At 47.6% G+C, this 20,962-nt stretch overlaps 1 protein-coding gene across 1 annotated transcript in view; it reads right to left on the reverse strand.

The window, feature by feature from the left end:
• LOC128981110 (collagen alpha-1(VII) chain-like) overlaps positions 1-20,962 on the reverse strand; it is a 112,463-nt gene that overhangs the window by 41,882 nt on the left and 49,619 nt on the right. Inside the window, 21 exon segments of the mRNA XM_054399765.1 lie at positions 877-936; positions 1,199-1,234; positions 1,394-1,465; positions 1,874-1,999; positions 2,650-2,709; positions 3,273-3,308; positions 3,652-3,687; positions 4,283-4,327; positions 5,558-5,602; positions 5,713-5,754; positions 6,884-6,934; positions 7,046-7,126; positions 12,588-12,701; positions 13,439-13,567; positions 14,616-14,735; positions 15,431-15,565; positions 16,881-16,916; positions 17,100-17,138; positions 19,281-19,334; positions 20,029-20,100; positions 20,382-20,426. Coding sequence (XP_054255740.1) covers positions 877-936; positions 1,199-1,234; positions 1,394-1,465; positions 1,874-1,999; positions 2,650-2,709; positions 3,273-3,308; positions 3,652-3,687; positions 4,283-4,327; positions 5,558-5,602; positions 5,713-5,754; positions 6,884-6,934; positions 7,046-7,126; positions 12,588-12,701; positions 13,439-13,567; positions 14,616-14,735; positions 15,431-15,565; positions 16,881-16,916; positions 17,100-17,138; positions 19,281-19,334; positions 20,029-20,100; positions 20,382-20,426 — 1,434 coding nt within the window.

Here is a 20,962-nt window from a genome sequence, read left to right on the forward strand (position 1 = left end):
AACATTATTTCATCATTTCCTTCAGATAATGAAGCTTGAGCGAGGTTTACCCTGGACCTTTCACAGCTGTTGACATTCTCATTAAGTGTTTTGTCTCAGGGGCTTCACTGAGCAGTTCTGCTGGCAGGTGGTGACTTCATCTAAATGGATTGTGGCATAAAACCAGTTTATTTGTGGAACAGCCACAGAGGCAGCAGATTGAAACATGGCCTCTGATTGTGACTCAAGAGGGTCTCCCAGAGGTCTTTGCCAGAAGGAACCCAAAACTTCTCAGGAGCATGAGGAAAAGTGAACACTGCTGCTCCGAAAATGATGGGAGCTGGCTTCCCTGTGCCAGGACAACAGGAGGGAAGAGAGGAACGAGGATACAAATGCTGGAGGTAGATTTCTGAAGGAAGGAGCTTGCAGGTAGAATCACCAAATGGCTTGAGTTGGAAGGGACCTTAAAGCACACCTATTTCCACCCCTCTGCCATGGGCAGGGACACCTCCCACTAGAGATCAGGTTGCTCAAGGCCTCATCACAATGTCCAGGAGAGTTTGGAGTATCTTCAGAGAAGGACACTCCACAATCTCTCTGGGCGGTTGCTCTAGTTCCCTCGGTATCTTTGTAGACCTCCGCTGGACTCCAACTCTTGGGGGTTGGAACTAGACCACCTTTGAAGTCCCTTCCGACCCAAATCATGTGGGTGAACCTGCTTTAGTAAGGTGTAACAGTGTGAGAGCTGAAATCCCCGTCCCACACTGACAATAACCAGGCTAGCTCAGTCTGGAATCAAAATGAAACCATCACACAAGGGGTTTCAACCAGATGATCTCCAGAGGTCCCTTCCAACCCCCACCAGGCTGGGTTTCTGTGATGTATGGAGGAACCTACCCTAGGACCAGGCAGTCCATGAGGGCCTCTTGGGCCAGCTGCTCCAACACCAATTTCCCCCTGCAGAACAGAGAACCCCAGAAGTCTTGTCTGAAGCAAGGACACCACATCACATAACTGCTGATTAGTTTGGCCATGGCACAGAGAGTCAGGAGATTCACTTCTACTGACTCCCTGCTGTGCTTTCTGGAGCATGCTCCAGCAACCATGGGGAAGGAAGGCATAGGGGTGAAAGGATGAAGTGGCTGGATGGGGTCAGTGATAAGGAGACACAGGAGGGCAGTGGGCTGTCCCATTGCCACCCCAAGATCTCAGCACTAACCTTGTTGCCTTTGGGTCCAGGTGTCCCAGGAATTCCCTGTAGGACAATGAAAACAAAATAGAAGGAAAGATTTTGCTTTGAAGTCCTTAATGCTCTCCTGTCCCAGTTCTACCATAGGGTGAAAGCACACCCAGTTCAGGACCCAGGGCCTCAACCTCTCCCCCAAAAGACACAGGGACAATGTACAAAAGGCACCTCTTTTCCTGGGGATCCTGGTGGCCCCCTGGGCCCAGTAAATCCATTCTGACCTGTCTTCCTACACTCCCCCTTGAAGAAAAAAACATCCTTTAATGAGGAGAACATCCTGGTGGGAAAGGTCCTGGTTTCCCCCATCCAGACAGAGTAGAAGCTGGTGCCCTCAGGTGTTCCCTGCACTGGCAGCAAGCAGGAAGAAGTCTCCTCATGTGGATCTCTTGTTGAAGAGACAGCACTCCAGCTTCATCAAGACTCTGAGTTTAGGCATGTTTCTGTCATCTGCCTTCACCCACACAGCTGAACCTCCACATCCCTACAGTGAGATCCATTCCTTCTTCTGTTCTCAGGGGCTAGTGACCCCCAAACCCACTGCTGACATCTCCTGGAGACCTGGAGAGGTGGGGGTCTCAATAGGGCCACTGTTCTCACCTTGAGGAGGCTAGCACAATACATGCTGTCCCCTCACTGCACACCACCTACCTTCTGTCCTGGCATGCCAGGCAGACCTGGAGGCCCTCTATCCGCCTGTGACCCAGGGGTTCCAGCATTGCCACGAATGCCCTGGATGTCTTCAGCTCCTGGAGGTCCTGGGGCCCCTGGCTCACCCTGTCAAGTGAATCACAAGGAATTTGGATCTTAAGGGAGCTTAACTGCCAACACAGTTAGGTCCTGGAGAAAGCCTGAGGTGTCTCCTTGAATTTACACATCCAGTACATAGAGTTGGGAACACCCTCTTTGGTCCTGGGCAATAAGGGAGGTCCTAAGGCTAAAGAGAGAACTGAACCATAGCTTCATAGGCAGGGAACCATTACCTGCAAGACCTTCTGAGCTCTCTGGTGAATTCAAATCCTGCAGATCTGCAATACCCCAAGAGGTCACAGAAACACATCCCTACAGAGACCACAATTCCCTGGATTTTTTTTTTTAACAGCCCTACTTCTGGGTGTGGTCTGGCTGAAGATGTCCCTGCCCATTGCAGGGGTTGGGACTAGATGATGTTTAAAGGTTCCCTCCAAACCAAATCATTCTCTGATTCTATAATATTTATCCTCTGGACCTCACCCATTGGAGGACACTGAGTTCTCCCTCTGTCCCAGAGCCATGTTCTTCTCCTTCCCAGGCTGGGATTGGCTTTGGTGCTTTATCTTTGTACCTGCAGCCAGTTCTGTACTCCACACCCAGCAGTGGAAAGCAGGGACTACAAAGATCCCTCAAACCCCCAGTAAAATCCTATGTAGGAGAAAAGAAAGACTTACCTTAAGTCCAGATGGTCCAGCCTGACCAGCAGGACCTCTTAACCCAATTCCTGGTTCTCCCTGTAAAGAGAAGGTGGTGAGGAACAATCAAGATCATTCCTTCATTCCCCTATGGAGCCCATCAAAATGAGATCTTGCTTCCTGCTGCTCCCTGGACACCCAGCTGAAGTCCCTCAGAGCTGATCCTACCTTGAAGGTTTCCACAGAGCCCTCTCTGACTACCACATCCCCTTCTTAATGATGTGAGGTTTTGTCTGACCCTGAGAGACAAAGCTGTTGAGAACATTGGAATAGCTTTAGAGAAGAAGCAGCTGGGTTACAGGAATATTACTGGAGATGGTATCAGCAGACTGTGGGTGAGACTCTCATTTTCTACCATTACTCATTTATAAGGTGGGTGTCCTGTCTATGAGACATCTGGAGTCCCTTCCTAGTCAACAGAGAAATGCTGGGTCCTCAGCAAGCAACTGATCACACTGAGCCCGCATCTCAGAAGGTTACCTGGACATCCACCCCTGAGATGGTGAGGTTAAGTTGGCAAAAAGAGGAGGGAGAACAGGTGAGAAAGCTCTCACAGTGTAAGAAGAGACACCTCTGACTGTGGCACCAACATTGTTCTTTACCTTCTGACCGATTTCACCTCTGTCTCCTTTGGTGCCCTATGAAATAAAGAGAGAGTTACCAGGAGATCATGTGTATTACCTCAGGGTATCCCTGAGCAAGAGCAGAGTTTTCCAGCTTGCCCACTGTCTTTGGCAGCATGGAGCAAGTGGCCCCTCTGACTTCCACCTCTTTTCCCCAGAGGAGGTAGGCAGTGGCTGTATGACCAGAGAACAGCCAAATGCCCTAACACAGAGCCACACTGCTCCCAGGAAGGAGCTGGAGTACTGGCTTGACCCAGCAGATTTTAGCTTTCCTATGGCAATCTCCAGTGCTGGATTTGGGCCATGAATATAGTATTGCTGTCCTGCTGCAGCTGTTGATCCTGACTCCACATCTCACCCTTTCTCCAGGTTCTCCCATCTCCCCAGGCTGCCCCTGCAAGACAAAAATCATCCATCTTCCAGCCACCTCCTCCACCTCCCTCTCTTCTCATGGCTTCATGTGCCCCCAGGATGCTCCACCACACAGATGGTAGCCCATACCAAGTACCCCTTCCTCACTGGGCTGTGCCATTTAACAACAACATTTGTCTGTCCTTCTTCTGAATGCCTGGGTGCCACCACCCCAGATCTACAATGTTGTACCTATAAATCATAGAATCATAGAATCAGAATGATCAGAATCATAGAACGGCTTAAGTTGGAGGGAACCTTAAAGATCATCTAATGACACCCCTCTGCCATGGGCAGGGACACCTCCCAGTAAATCAGTTTGCTCAAATCTTCATCCAGCCTGGTCTGAAACCCTTCCAGGGATGAGGCATGGAATTGTTTAGAATAGAATGTTTTAGGTTGGAAGGGACCTTTAAAGGTCATCTAGCTCAACCCCCCTGCAGTGGGGTCTCCCACAGACCCTGAACACCCTTCTCCATCAGCACATTTCCCCAGCTGTCTCTCCTTTCCAGATCCTCTTAGCACAGAGAACATTCTCCTGGTTTCAGAGGCTCAGGTCAGAAGAATTCTTTTGATACCTTTTCTCCTTTGTCTCCGCGGATTCCCGGAGCTCCCATTTCTCCCTGGAAAACAACAATCTGAAAATCACAGAATGATAGGGGGTTGGAAGGACACTTGGAGATCATCTAGTCCAACCACCCACACCAGATCAGGTTCACTCACAGCAATTTGCACAGGATGGCTTTCAGGTGAGCTTTGAACGACTCCAGAGATGGGAGACTCCACCACCTCTCTGGGCACCTGCTCCAGGGCTCCATCACTCTTAAAGAAATTCTTTCTCATATTTAGATGGAACTTCCTATGGCAAAGTTGTTCATGTTGCCTCTTCTCCTGTTGCTGGGCACCACTGAAGAAAGACTGGTCCCATCCTCCTGACACCCACCCTGGAGTATTTATAGGCATTGATAAGATCCCCTCTCAGTCTTCTCCAGGCTAAAAAGCCTCAATTCTCTCAGGCTTTCTTCATAAAAGAGGTGTTCCAAGTCCCTTCATCATCTTTGAAGCTCTTTGCTGACCCTCTTTCAAACAGTTTCCTGTCCCTCTCCAACTAGGAAGCCCAGAACTGGACACAATACTCCAGATGAAGTCTCCCCAGGGCAGAGAAGAATCTCTCTTGACCTACTGGCCACACTCTTCTTGATGCATTCCAGGCCTTTTCAGGCATGAGGACACATGGCTGGCTCATGGTCATCCTGTTGTCCACCAGGACTTTCAAGTCTTTTTCCACAGAGCTGCTTTCCAGCAGGAAACCCTTCAAACATGTATTGCTACAAGAAGTATTTCCTTCCCTCTTTGGACCAGATGGGTGCTACCCTCATTCCTGCATTAGCTTTAGGCAAACACTTGGGAAGGACCCCCTCATTTCCAGCACTTGCATTCCCAGATCTCTCTGACCTCAGCCCTTCTCTCCTGTGCAGCAGAAATGCAGAGAGAAAGAGAAAATATACTGTGGGGTAAGGGCCAGAGGTCAGCGGTAAACTGAGGGTCTTCCTGTCCCAGGAGACTGTGGATGTTAAAGGGAGCCATGAAATTGAGAGAGGCAGGATAAGTCCACAGAGGAAAAAGCTACTGAGGACCCTCAAAACACAAAACCCACGCATGGATTTATCAGTGGTGAAAGATTCCAGCCTGAAATGTTTGCTCATTACCAATGGCTAAAGCTGTTAATCGCTACCTCTTAGACCTACTACCTTGGCCAGCTTTCACCCATGCTTGCTCAGCCTCCAAATCAGATTGCTTTGGGAGATGGATCACTATTATGACATTCCCCAGGGTGAAACAAAGACACTGACCTTTGGGCCAGGAGAAGGTGGATCTTCTGGGCCAGTTTGCTCCTTCTGGAAGACAGAAAAAAAAAGCACGTGTAGAATGGGGCTGGGATGTGGCACGATAAGAAAAGGGACCAGCTGCATTCTCCATTAAGAAGAGCACAATGTGAATGCTGTACCTTAATTCTCCTTGGGTGAAGAGGGCCTGGGTGTGCCTTGGATCAGAAAAAAAAAAAAAAAAAAAAAAAAAAAAAAAAAAAAAGAGGAGGAAAGTGTGAGAAAAATTAGAGAAACTTTTCACCCCTGAAAACCCAGCTTAAGGCAGCAAGATGTTAGGTAACAGGTGGGGAGGCTGCAGGCCTCTCACAGGGAAGCTGTGTGTTACCAGGGATTGTGAGAACCATAGAGTCACACACAGAATGGGTTAGGTTGGGATGGAAAGGACCTTTAAAGGACATCTAGTCCAAACCCCCTGCAGTCAGCAAGGACATCTACAACTAGAGCAAGTTAGAGTCCAAACAACCTGACTAGAATAGATCCATTGACGGGGAAGATACAACCTCTCTGGGCAACCTGGGACAGAGTTTTGCCACCCTCAGTATAAAACAATTTCTTCCTTCTCTCAAAGTCTAAATCTCTTCTCTTTTAGTTTCAACCATAACCCTTTGCCCTGCTAAAAAGGCTGTCCTCAGCTTTCTTCTCAGTCCCTTTAAGTATTGAAAGGCCACCAGAAAGTCTGCAGGGGCAGCCTTCTTTTCTCCAGGCTGAACAACCCCAACTCTCTCAGCCTGTCCCTACAACAGAAGTCTTCCAGCCCTTGGATCATTCTTATAGGTACCACTGGACCTGCCCCAGGAGGTTCATGCCTTTCATGTCATTCTTGTGCTGAGAACTCCACTGAATGTCTCCTAATTGGATATAGGGTTGCCTCCAGGCTCCTTCTGATCTGCTCCACCCCAGGAGAGGTATCTGAGAGATGGTACTGCCTATTGCATATGGGCTATCCGTGTCCATGAACCAAGAAATTCTTCAGTAAAACACTTTTGGCAGTGGCACAGATGACCCACATTAACCCTGGACCTTAATGGAGCTGTTTAATTAGAAACAATTTCTTCCCTAAAAGGGTTTTCAAGGCCTGGAACAGGCTGCTCAGGGCAATGGTAGTGTCCCTATTCCTGGAAGGATTTCAAAGCTGTGTAGATATGCTGCTGAGGGACATGGGTTAGTGGTGACTTGGCAGTGCTGAGTTAGTGGTTGAACTTGATCTTAAAAGTCTCTCTTCCAACCAAAACAATTCTACAATTCCATTGTATATGTTTGAAGACATGTTTGTATGGGTTCTTCACTCACTGCAGATCCAGGTGGAGATTTCCTTGCTCCTGGGGCACCAGGGAGATGAACCTGTGACAGAACCAAGAAAGAAGGCTCACCATTTTCTCTTGGATCACACCAATGGCTCTGCTCTTGCACACAGGCAAGGCTGAAGCTGCTGCCATGAAATAGAGACTTTACCATGTGCTTCTCGTGCTCAGAGGATCTCCTTGCTCTAACATGCATTGGGAGTGCAGGGACATCATCTGAATTCACATTTTCCTGCAGAAAGAAAACAGCATCCCACTGAACACCAAATATCTATATCATTATAATAATATATACAACATATAATTACAGAGGCTACAAAGATGTTGAAGGGCCTGGAGCATCTCTGTAACAAGAAAAGATTGAGAAACCCAGCTGGGGCTCTTTATCCTGGAGAAGAGCAGCCTGACAGGGGATTGATCAATGCCCAGCAAGAGCTAAAAGGTAGGGGGCAAGAGAAGGGATCCAGACTCTTGTCAGTGGTGTCCAGTGACAGGACAAGGGGAAATAGGCACAAACTGGAATCCAGAAGGTTCTATCTGAACATGAGGGAAATGTGAGGGTGGTGGAGCCCTGGAATAGGCTGTCCAGAGGGGTTATGAAGTCTCCTTCCCTGGAGAGCTTCCAAAACCCACCCGGACACTGCGATCCTGAGCAACCTGCTCTGGATGATACTGCTTTAGCTGGGGGTTAGACTGGATGGATCTCCAGAGGTTCCTTCCATCCCCTATGATGCTGGGATTCTGTCATTATTTCATTAATATTTATTAATCATTAATATATAATGTAATAATATACAAGCAATAAGTAATAATATGTATTATTTAGCACCATACAATTAACTTACTGCTGTTTTAAAGAAATTTAAACCATCTTAAATATTGCAATGCTCTCTGCTGAGACCACACCTGCAGTGCTGGGGCCAGCTTTGGAGTCCTCAGTACAGAAAAGACATGGACCTGTTGGAGTGGGGCCAGAGGAGGCCACAAACATAACCAGGAAGCCCTCTGCTCTGAGGGCAGGCTAAGAGTTGGACTTGTTCAACCTGGAGAAGAGAAGGCTCTAGGGACATCTTCTAGTGGCCATTCAAGCCCTTGAAGGGGCTGATAAGACAGCCGGGGACATAAGAAATCCTATAAGTTAATTAGTGATAGAATAAGAGGGATTAGCCTCAAGCTATGACTGGGTAGGTTTAGACTGGATATTAGGAAAATTTTTTTCACATAAAGAGTGATCAGGCATTGGAATGCCCAGGGAGGTGGTTGAGTCACCAACCCTGGATTGTGTTTAAAGGTCATTTGGATGTGGTGCTTGGGGCTATGGTTTAGGGGTGAACTTTGCAGAGTAGGGTTATTGGTTGGACTTGGTGATCCTGAGGGTCTTTTCCAGCCTGAATGCTTCTGTGATAAGGGGAGAAAAAAATTAAATTAAAATTGAAATTGTTCACTGAAAGATGGGAAAGATGACAGAAGGAGAAATAAAAGACAAGGGAAGTGATGTCCTGGTTGAAGGAAGTGCCCCTCTAGGGTGGGTTTGATGAGCCAGGCTAGTGAAACGTCTCCCAGAGGTGGTCTAGGTGGCTCAGATGGCACCATCAGATGAGACCACGTGGACATTCCTGCCCATCCTGCACTGACTCAACAGCTCATCTGCATGCTGACAGGCTCTAAATTGCTACTGCTCTCCAGCAGAAATCCATGTTCAACTCATGGACATTCGGCTAGCATCACAAGGCAGTGAAGTCCATGGGTTGCCAAGACCTTGATGAGGTTTTGAAGGTGACTCATTGGCATGAGATCTCATAAAGCTGCTACTTACTGAGGTGGTAGGAAATTACAGGGGGTAATAACTCTCCTTCCATCTGCAATTCCTCTGCAATTTTGGCAGTTTCTTGCTCAAAGGTGCCAGCAATCAGGTACCTCAAAGAAAAGTTGACAGAATGCAGCTTTCTAAAGGAATTATTTACTGATAGCAGCTGACAGTGTGAAAATGAAAGGCAAAGAGAGAAGGGAAAGAAATAACAGATCAGATTAGGGCAGGAAAGGAAAAATGGAAATAAAAAGGGAAGGAAAAGATATATTCCTGCAGAAAAAAAATTGGCAGAGAAAAGAAATAGAAAAGTCACATTATCACAGTGTGGTGGGGGTTGGGAGGAACCTCAGGAGATCATCCAGTCCAACCCCCTTGCTAAAGCAGGGTCACCCACAGCAGGTTGTCCAGGATCCCAGTGTCCAGGTGGGTTTGGAATCTCTCCAGAGAAAGACTACAACCTCTCTGGGCAGCCTGCTCCAGGGCTCCATCACTCTCACAGAAAACAAGGCTTACCTCAGATTTGGGTGGAACATCCTGGGTTCTAGTTTGTGCCCCTTCTTCTGTCACTGGGCACCACTGAAAGAGTCTGGCCCCATCCTCTTGCCCTTCACCCTTCAGCTCTTGCTGAGCATTGCTCAGATCCCTTCTCAGGCTGCTCTTCTCCAGGCTCAACAGCCCCAGGGTTCTCAGCCATTCCTCCTCACAAAGATGCTCCAGGTCCCTCAATATCTTTGTAGCCTCTCCTGGGCTCTTTTCAGTAGATCCCTGCCTCTCTTGAATTGTGGAGCCCAGAAATGGACCAAATACTTCAGCTGTAGCCTCACTAGTGCAGAGAAGAGAGGGAGGAGAACCTCCCTTCATCTGCTGGTCACACTCTTCTTAAGGCACCCCTGGAAACTATTTGCCTTCTTGGTCATGGGAGCACATTGCTGGCTCAGGGTTAACTAAAAGGCCAAGGAGATATCAGGGAGGAAAACTGAGTGGCTGTGGATTTATCCACATGAGACAACCAGATGCATTTACCTAAAGTAACTCCAAAAATGAGTAAGCTTTACTACAGGGGAGCTGGGAGTTGGAGAAGGCAGGAATTGGCTGGTTTGGTCCTGTAACACCAAAGAAGTGGCTCACACATGGACAGAATAACCAGCCACTCCTTCTCACACCAGCATCTGTCCCTGGGCTCATCCTGCATCTCTACCAGTTGATTTGCTTCCCCCATTAGCTTCTGTCAGACAGAAATTGCACCTCTGAGATGAAGCTCTCGGGCTATTAGAGGCTGCTCCTCTCTAGGGTCTCATGAACCTTTTAACAGGTAAAATGTGTGATTACAGCTGCTGCTGATGGGAAAACAACCGGCTGCATTTCACTCCCTTCCCATCACCCTCTGCTGAGTTCACTTCAGCTGCAGGAGCACCAAGGATGAGAAGATGCAGGAGCTGCAGAGAAGGAGGGGCTGCTCCTGTTTCCCTACCTGTGGACCACACTTCTCTCTTCCTGATGGGAGACCTCATTGCTCTCTACAACTCCCTGAAAGAAGGTTGGAGTAAGGTGAGGGCTGGTCTCCTCTCCCTAGTATTCTGTGATAGAACGAGAGGAAATGGCCTCAGACTGCACCAGAGAAGGTTTAGGAAAAACTGCTTTAATGAAAGAGTGGTCAGGCATGAAACAGGCTTCCCAGGGAGGTGGTGGAGTTACCATCCCTGGAGATGTTCAAGAAGCATGTGGACATAGCACTTTGGGACATGGTTTAACAGCCATGGTGGTGTTAGGTTGATGGTTGGACTCGATGATCTTGGAGGTCTCCAGCTGAAACAATTCTATGATTCAGAAAATTTTACACCAAATGTAACTGAGGAAAAAACCCTTGGGGTGCAGAACCCATTGTGCTGGGGGGGCTTGAACTGACCTGAAAAGCTTCATAGAGTCATAGAATGATTTGTGTTGGAAAGGATCTTTAAAAGTCATCGAGTCAAACCCTCTTGCAGTCAGTAGGGACAACTTCACCTGGAGAAGGTTGCTCAGAGACCTGTCAAATAAATGGTTTCAGGGATGTGGCATCTGCCAGCTCTCTGAGCAACCTGGGCCAGTGTCTCACCACCCTCTATAATAACAAACTTCTTCCTTCTCTCGAGTCTAAATCTCCCTCTTTTAGTTTCAAACCATCACCCCTTACCCTGTCACAACAGGCCCTGCTAAAAAGTCTGTCCCCAGCTTTCTTACAGCCCTTCTTTAAGATTTGAAAGGCCACAAGACTTTCCCTCTATGCAGTCCTTCTGGCAGCTGTTCCAACTTTACAAGCACCTCAGCTGAAGTGAAGATCATTGGATATGAAAGCAGGAAGGATGGTGTTCCAGAGGTCCCTTCCAACCCCTACTGTTCTGTGATTCTGTAATCTTCTGCGGTCCCAGGTCTCCCTCCAGCTGAACCATTTCCAGCCAAGGGAAACTGAGAAACAAAGCTGGTGGATGCTCATGGCACAGGCCCCCCATTTCCAGAGCTACAGCTTACACAGATAGAGGTGTGTGGGGTGTGTGTGTGTCCCTGCCTTTGTGCCGGGAGCCCTCTCGTGGCTACTGCCACGCCATTTCTTCCAGCTTCCTGATTCAGCGTCATGTTAATTTGGACAGCCAGCCAAAAGACAGGTAAAGTGATGGGAGCAGAAGCAAGTGTTCAGCACACCACTTAAATCAGAGGGAAGTTTCCTCCCTCAGGGACTCCTCAGTCTGAGCTCTCCTCTCATTGCTGTTCCTAGAAATATCCTTGCTAATGCTGTTCCCAGCAGTAACTCCGCCTGCACCTCCAAGCAAACGTCCAAGGAGCTTTGGGGTTTCTTTTGAAAGTTGAGAGATCTCTTGTCTGAGTATTTTGGAACAGGCTACCCAAGGAAGCGGTGGAGCCCTCATCCCTGAAAGGATGGAAAAGCTGTTTAGATGCAGAGGGGCTGAACTTGGTGATCTCCAGAAGTTCCTTCCATAAAATTGTTCTATGATTTTATGATGTGGTGCTGAGGGACATGGTTTAGTGGTAACCTGACAGTGCTGGGTTAATGGTTGGACTCAATCTTAAGGGTCTTTTCCAACCAAAATATGTCTATGATTCTGCTTCCTCTGCCACAGTCACCTTGGCACAGCTGATGCACAAAGGCAAATTACAGTTTGCTCATGTCAGTGAATCTTCAAAAAGGAGAAAATCCCCAAATTCCTGATTACACCCTAAAATCCTCTTCCTTAAGGAACTCCAGAGCTGGTCTCAGGAGGTCGCATACCAGGATCATAGAATAATAGAATCATTTTGGTTGGAAAAGACCTTCAAGGTCAAGTCCAACCATCAACCCAATACCACTGCAGCCATTAAACCATGTTCCAAAGTACCATGTCTACAATTTTCTTGGCTGCCTCCAGGGACACTGATTCCAGCATCTCCTTGGGCAGCCTGTTCCAATGCCTGACCACTCTTGCAGCAAAGAAATTTTTCCTAATATCCAACCTAAACCTCCCCTGGTGCATCTTGAAGGCCATTTCCTTTTGTCTTAGATCTAAAAGACTAACACTGTGCAAGGAAATCTGAGGGTCTGTGGGCATGCTGGACATTCTGTGACATCTGTGGAAGGTAAGAAGAAAAAGGCATTATCTTGCTTGGGGGTTGTATCTTAAAGTTCTGGCATTTGCACTGCCCCTGGAGTATGTTCCTGGGCTCAGTGGGGTTCCCAATTCTCTGTCTGTATGTAAATGATGAGGCTGCCCAGGTCCTATATCTGAGCAGTGATGTCCTCTGGGGATCTGTGGGTAGCTGTCCCATAGAGCCCTGGGTGGGAGATGGGCACTCCAGTCCATCACTGATCTCCGCACTGGTCTACTGCCCAGGACTGCTGGGTAAGACATACATGGATAGTGTCCTGCTTTGGTTGTCTTTCTGCTCTCTCCAAGGACTCAAGAAGCTCTATGGACTGGTTTCCTTGTAGATCATCTTCTGGGTTTGGTTGGAGCACAGACAAGCCCTGCAAAGAATGGTGGATAAATGACAGCACAATCTCGCTAATTACCAGAGCAGAAGATGGAAAGCAAGACCCTTTTCCAAGCTCTGACATTGACTCATGCAGAGATCACAGAATCTCAGAACGATGAAAGCTGCAAGGGAGTGCTGCAGACAATCTAGCCCAACCCCAGTGCTAAGCAGGGTCACCTAGAGCAGGTTACCTCAGATCCTGTCCAGGTGGGTCTGGAATCTCTCCAGAGAAGAAGCCTCTACAACCTCTGGGAAGCTGGACACAATACTCAGGACTTGGCCTCACTAGGGCAAAGTCAAGGGGGAGGAGAACCTCCCTTAACCTGCTGGCCACACTCTTCTTCATGCATCCCAAGATACCTGGGGTCTTTTTGGCCATGAGGGCCCATTGCTGCCTTATGGTGAACTTGTCCACTAGCACTCCCAAGTCCTTTCTCTGTGGAGCTGCTTTCCAGCAGGTCAGCTCCTTATGTGTAGTGGTGCAAGGGATGATTCCTCCCCAGGTGCAGGACCCTATGCTAGTCCCTGCTGAACTTCATGAGGTTCCTTTCCAGCCTGTCCATGTTTCTCTGAATGGCAGCACAGCTTTTCACTTAGTTCACATAGGGGCAAACCCACAAAACTGTGATGATTTGTCCAATCAGGCTCTGAGAAATGTGACTCATTGCATCTGCTAAATTGACACAAATGGACAAGTGACCTGAAGTCACTGAACAGGCATCTACATACACTGCTGAGAGAAGCATTTGTCTCCCTGGAGTCTCTCTCCTTCCTTCTTTCCTCAGATGTTTTCTCCAAGGACTCAGAAGGATTTCCTGGGGACTGGGGCTCAGGTTCAGAACCACCAGAAGATGGGCCCTGTGAAGACCAAAGAAGTCAAGACTTCATCATCTACAATAGCCAGGACATCATGTACAATACACACCAGTGTTTATTCAATGGCATGGTCAGACACAGCAGGACAAGGCTGGAGAGCCAAGGTGCCAAGGCCTTTCTTGCGTCTTAGAACAACAGAATTGTTTTGGTTGGAAAAGATCTTTAAGACCCTCAAGTCCAAACATCAGCCTAACACCACCATGGCCATTAAACCATTTCCTGAAGAACATGGACCCAGAACCTCTTGGGAAGTGCCAACAAAGATGGTCTGGGGCAGACTGAAAGGATCTCCTGTGGATCAGAGAGCTCTTTTGAACCCTTTTATTCTCTGGTTGAAGTGTTCTGGCCAGATGAACAGAGAGATCCCCAACCCACCTCATGGTCCAATCATCTAACCAACTTTTTACTGAGTTTACCTATGAGGATGGTATGGGAGATGGTATCAAAAACCTTACTGAAGTAAAGGTAGATGACATCCACTGCTCTCCTTTCATCTGTCTATTTGGTCACACACAGAGGAAGATAAAAGCCAGTTTGGAACTGGCTCCAAACACTTCCCTAGCTCTTTTGCTCCAGTTCAACATTTCCTACCAGTGGCCTATGAGGGTTTATGGAAAGTGAGTCACTTCTTGGCTATCATAAGAAGGTGAGAGTAGTCCCACCACAGCTGCAGGCACTGTTTCCTGGGCTCTTATCAGTGCTATGACAAGCAAATCAACATCCATGACTCCTCCAGCAGCTATGAAAAATGATCTAGATACAAAAGATGCACCTGGATTACAGCCTACAAGTGAGGAGACATTGCAAGGTGAATTCAACAGATACCCAGCATGAGGATTGATAGAAATCAGCCCAGTCTGTGCTGATGTTTTGCTCAGAAGACAAAGACAAGTCGTGGTTAAGTGGAAAGGGAGGATGAGAATCAGCAGGAGGTATCACTAGAACGTGAACTGGAAGCTCACAGGCAGCCAGTACTCAGATGGACAGATCTACATAGCTACACTTCCTCCGTTCTGCTCTTCATTTTCACCTTAAGGAGTCCTCCTGACACTGTCACCTGAAACTGAGCCTCCACCTCCAGGCTCTGTGCTTCTTCTGTCACCTCAGTGCTGGCCAGGCCATCACAAGTAGTAACAAACACCAGTGAATCCTGTGACATCAGCAACAGTGGATTAGTGTAGAGGGAACAAACCTGATCTCCCAGGATTCTGATGGATTATTTTTGCCCAATGTCCCATCCCTCCAGCATGCTCTGTCCCACCTGGTACTGTGTCTGAACCAGGATGGAGTGAATAGTCAGCGATTCCCTGCTGGCAAACTCCAAGCTTTCCTTCCAAGCTAGACCTGCCTCCCTGGGATCCTCCCTGTTTTTGAGGCCTCCTCTGAGATTGCTTCTTGAGCTTTCAGCTGCTTTGCTCCCCTTGCACACACACTCACCACTTCAATGACTCCCAGCCCTCAAAGGGCACAAGGAGGCTGATGGTTTTGGAGGATGGTTTCTATCTACCTCTATTAACAACAGTTGACTGATTCCTTTATTTCCACTGAAAAAAAAATTTAAAAAAGGGTGCTTTGAAATTATTGAATGCTTTGGATTGGAAGGGACCTTTAAAGGTCTTCTAGTCCAACCCCACTGTAGTCTCATCAGTTTAACCTAAAGATCCAAGATCCTGTTGCAAAGCCATTACCTTCTTCCAGCTTTACTATTTCATATAGTGGCTGCAATCACCATAACCTGCTTGATAAAAGAGCTGAGCCTGCAACCTTCCACGATTAATTTCCATCTGTCTCCCATTTTCTTCGAGGTCTGTCTGCCCCCTGAAGATTACAGATGACAGTACTCACACTGTGCTCAATGGCATGCAGAGCTCCCTGCTTTCTCCTAGAGGTCTTGCTAGTCCTGGAGTCACTCAGCTGTTGCACCAACCCATCCAGCCCATCCCACAGGAGTGCATTGGAGAGGTCCTTCAGCAGTGCCAACTGCAACCAATGGAGACCATTAAGGATGCAGTAGCCCAGTGCCACCCTCCTTTTCCTGACACATGACAGTGCAAGTGCAGCCACCTCAAAATGATGACTGATGCATTTCCAGTGGAGCTCACAGGGCACCTGGTGAAGAGATGTGCTCCAACAACCAATGGCTGATTTAAAGAGAGGTGTCTATGGTTTGGGCATTTAGGAGAACAGCGATGGTGCTTACTAGAAAACAAACCTTATGAGCGGTGGCTGAAGAAACTGGGGTTGTTCATTCTAGAGAAAAAGGAGGCTGAGGGAAGACCTTCTGGCTCTCTGCAACTCCTTGAATGGAGGTTGGAGCCAGATGAGGGACTGTCTCTTCCCCCACATAACAAGCAAGAGGACAAGAAGGAACAACATGAAGTTGCACCAGGGGAGATTTAGGGTGGACACTGAGAACAACTTCTTCACAGAAAGGGTCGTCAAGCCCTGGAACAGGCTGCCCAGGGAAGTAATGGAGTCACCATCCCTAGAGGGTTTTAAAAGCTGTGTAGATGTTGTGCTGAGGGCCATGGTTTAGTGGTGACCTGGCTGTGCTGGGTTAAGGTTGGACTCACTGATCTTAAAGGTCTTTTCTGACCCAAACAATTCTATGATTCTATCCTAAATAAAACCCCTACAACTGACCATAGCAGTCAGTCCCTCACCTCCTTCCGTCATATCTCCAGAGCTTACAGGAAGGAGCTGAGGATAATGAGCACAACTACTAAGTACCTGCAGCAGATACTAAAAGCTGGGCTTCACCACACTTCCTGATCTTGATGGTTATCTTGAGAGTGGAGATGGGGCCACCTGTCTAGCACTGCTGAATTGCACAGTGGTATTACTTGTATTACAAATAAGGAACAGCCCAAGGTGGACTTTGAGCTGAACAGGACACACAGCGTGGTCAGAGCACCCAGATGGCTGTGTGGGTCTCCTCTTGCTGACTGTAGATGACCCCTTCCTGGAAGTGTCCAAGGCCAGGTTGGACAAAGCCTTGGGCAACCTGGTCTAGTGAAATGTGTCCCTGGGCATGGCAGGGGGGGTGGAACTAGATGATCTTTAAGGTCCCTTCCAACCTGAACCATTCTGGGATGATTCGGTTTTGCAGACCCAGTGCTGAAACACAAGCTAACCCAGGTGGCAGCACCAAGTTCTGAAAGGGTATTTGCCAAGTCTCAACGTCACATGGTCACCAAAGCCACCATCCACACCATAACACAGCAGCAGGAAGGTTGTCCAAGAAGCTTTTAAATATATAACACCTTATCAGAAGAAAGGTCAAAGCATTACCTACCTTGATACCATTAGCTTCAAAAAGCCTCTCCAGATCCTGCAAGAGAAAAGATGGATCAGAACTTCTTATGTTCTACTGTCTCCAGCTCAGGAAGCTGGTCCTGCAGGTGGTTGATAGCTAAGCCTGAGGACACACAGGGTCTCCTCTGCCATCCCAACACCAGAGAGAGAAAGAGATGTTTCCAACATAAATACATTCTATAATTTTCATTTTATTTACCTTTATTTCCACTCCTTTGCCTGGTGGACCAGGTTCTCCCTGCAAATGAACAAGAACAACTTTTTAAGTCATTATTCCTGATGATCAGCAAGAGGAGCTCTGAGGAGAGACAAGAGTCATACATCTAGTCCTTACTCTTCTACCAGCAGATGCTTCGACCCCCAAGATGAATCTCCACCAGTTCAGAGGAGGGTTTTGAATCCCTGCTCAATGGGCTCATTCAGTCCTCCATTGCAGTGCTCCAAGGCTTGGGGAAGAGTGGGTGGAAACTGCTCAGTAGGGAAGGATCTGGGGGTGTTGGTTGACAGATGAACCAGTGTGTGCCCAGGTGGCCAAGAAGGCCAACAGCATCCTCCTTGGATCAGCAATAATGTGACCAAGCAGGACCAGGGCAGGGATTGTCCCCTTGTACTCAGCACTGGTGAATCCACACCTTGAGTACTTGACTCAGTTTTGGAACTTTCAGTCCAAGAAGGACAAAGTACTGGAGCATGTCCAGAGAAGGGCAACAAAGCTGGTGGAGGGTCTGGAGAACAGATCTTGGGAGGAACAGCTGAAGGAACTGGGTTTGTTGAACCTTGAGAAAAGGAGGCTGAGGGGAGACCTTCTTGCTTTCTACAGCTCCCTTGAAGGAGGATGGAGCCAGCTAGGGTTTGCCTCTTCTCTCAAGGAACAAGTGATAGGACAAGAGGAAATGGCCTCAAATTGCACTACAGGACATTAGAAGAAAATTCTTCACTGAAAGGGTTCTCAAACACTGTAATGCTCTGGAAGTGTTTAAGAGCCCCAAAGATGTGGAGCTGGGGGATGTGGTTTAGCACCAGACTTGGTAGAGCTAGAGAATGGTTGGACCTGATGATCTTAACGGTCTTTTCCAACTGAAGCAATTCTATGACTGGACACAGTTCCTGGCTGCATTTCTTAGGACCAGCCAAGGACCAGCCAAGCATGAACATCAAAGTGAGGTCTGGGTGAGAGCTTTGCACCATCCTCTCCTCCATTTCTCAGCCATGCACAGCATGTTAAAAAGCAAAGAGTTTTGAGGCCCCTTCAATGCCACCAATGCTTCAGTTCTGCACAGTTGTAGCTGTGCAGAGGTAGCAGCAAGGACGAGGATGGTCAAGGTGCCACCATGATTGCCAGTCCCTACTGGAGGTGGTCATGGCACTGGTGGCCATCCTTAGTGCTACACACAGTTTGGGTTAAATATCTCCAGTGGGCTGAACTCCCAACAGTAAACTGCATAGATGAGTTGACCATCTGTGTTCTGTCATAGAGGAAATGGTCTTCAAGTTGTGCCTAAACCTCAAGGAGAAGTTTTGGTTAGACATTAGGAACAATTTCTTCCCAAAAAAGATTGGTTGGACTCAATGATCTCAAAAGTCTTTCCCAACCAAAACCATTCTATGATTGTATGATCTCTCTTTCCCTGACTCTCTGACTCTTTCCAGGTGATTGATCCCAGCTCAGCGCTACAGATGAAACTACAGATGAGCTGCAATGGCTTGAGAGGTTCAGTGCTGGGGTGAGGAACATCTCTTGAAGTGGGGGCTGACCTGCCTCTCTGATGGGCTTCATTTCACTGAAATCTGGTTTGTGTGTTGACAGATTCCGGTGGAATGAAGGGCACCAGAAAGGCTCTGATTGGATTGCATCTCCATGCCAAGCTGTGCTAGGATGAAGAAGATGCAATGTGGGCTGCAGTGGCTGAACTGCCTATGTCTAGGGCACAGCTCATGCATATCACCTGGATAATACATATCACCTCTCACCTTTGCAAAGACCTGGATCTCCTGCCAGTCTCGAGATCCATGAGTAATTGTTGATACTTCCTGCAGCATTTTTTTCTGTCCATTAATTGAAGGAGTTGGTCCTACCTCTAAAGATCTAAAGTGATATTTTCCCTTCAAACTCTTGCTGATGTGCTCTTTAGCTTGAAGGGAGAAGGAGAGGAAGAAAACATCCCTGAACTTCTCTAATTTGACTCCTGAACAACATCTTCCTACCTGAATGTTTGGATCTGCTTAATCAAGTTGGAGTACTACGGCATCATTGTGACCACAAGTTTGTGAGCCCAGCTTTTTAGGGGTCACAATAGATCTGAGATGGATACTCTTTCCCTCTGGCCAGCACAACAAAATGTGACCATCACAAAGATGTTCCCATACATTCAGGACATACCTTTGGGCCTGGAGGACCTCTTTCACCTTTCAAGCCATCCATCCCATGATGTCCCTGTAATCCAGCAGGAACAGGTCAGTTCTTCATTCCCTCTAAAAGTCCCACTGCAGAAGATGGTTTCATCACACACTATGGCATTCTTGTGCACTATGCCATACCAGTCCCAGACTAACAACATCTGGACAAGCTGGAAAGCTGGGCAGAGAGGAATCTTGTGAAGTTCAACAAGGGCAAATGTAGGGTCCTGCACCTGGGAAGGAATAACTCCCTGCATCAGTACAGGTTGAGGGTTGACCTGCTGGAAAGCAGCTCTGTGGAGGAGGAACTTGGAGTGCTGATGGACAGCAAGTTTACCATGAGACAGTCATATGCCCTCCTGGCCAAGAAGGCCAATGATATCCTGGGCGCATGAGGAGTGTGGCCAGAAGGTCAAAGGAGGTTCTCCTTCCCCTCTACTCAGTCTTGAGTATTGCACCCAGTTCTGTTCTTGCCAGTTCAAGATAGACAGGGAACTACTGGAGAGAGTCCAGCAGAGGATACAAAGATGCTGAGGGCCCTGAAGCATCTCTGTAAGGAGCCCTGGGGCTGCTTAACCTGGAGAAAAGCAGCCTGAGAGGGTTCAGCTGATCAATGGTCAGCAAAAGCCAAAGGTCAGGGGGCAAGGGGATAGGGCCAGACTCTTTTCAGTGGTACCCAGAACCATCCCAAATCTTCCCACTCTCAACTTCTCCTTTAAGGATTGCCTTACATCTTTTCCAGGTTGTCCTGTATTGCCTTTTATCCCTTGCTCTCCAGGCCTTCCTGGGAGTCCATGTGGACCCTGCAAGAAAGGATTTGGAGAAGCAATCAGAAACAGAGCACATCCAGCACCTCAAAAAACTAAACTAAGCAAACCCAATAAATGCTACCCTCTACTATGATTTTTCACCCAGGAAAGAAATATTTGCACATGGATGTTTCTAAGCAGGGATTCTTGTTGGGATGGAGAAGGAAGTCCTCTCCTCTTGCACATCCCAGAAGTTCCTGGGCAGCAGCAGAGCAGCGTTTCTTGATGACTCACCACTCACCTGAGCAGAACATTGTAATAACAACAACAATTACCCTGATTCCTCTCTCTCCTGGTGCTCCAGGGACACCATCTTCTCCCTAAATGAGAGGAGTAGGAGCTTTTAAAAGCTTATTTCCATCAGGCTGAGCTTTAGAATCATAGAATTGTTTTGGTTGGAAGAGACCTTTAAAGGCCATCAAGCTCAACTGTTAATCCAGCACTGCCAAGATCCATCAACCTCCATCAATTATACTAATTTTACTGCATTTATACCTGGAAGAACCAGTGTAAGGAAAGAGAACCAAGTCCACCTACCATTCCAGTGGTTCTAAAGCAGGTCAGATCTCCTCTTTGGAACTGCATAAAGCTTGGAAAATGAGGATGGAGGCAATCTTCTGATCATCTGAGATGTTTTAAATTAGGGATGGTGTTTCAGAACTGTCTCATTAATGAAGTAAATTGGGCAGAAGGATTAGGGTCACAGTAGAGTATTCACATTTAGGAGGAAAATGAGGTTGGTTCCTCCAAACCTCACTATTATTTGGGACAATCTCTTTTATGAATCTACAGCAGTGTGAAAACACTCTCAAAAAACAAACCAACCAACCCCAATAAAACTATCCACAGTTTAGAT

This window comes from Indicator indicator, chromosome 3 (assembly GCF_027791375.1).
Source record: "Indicator indicator isolate 239-I01 chromosome 3, UM_Iind_1.1, whole genome shotgun sequence".
Lineage (NCBI taxonomy): Eukaryota > Metazoa > Chordata > Aves > Piciformes > Indicatoridae > Indicator > Indicator indicator.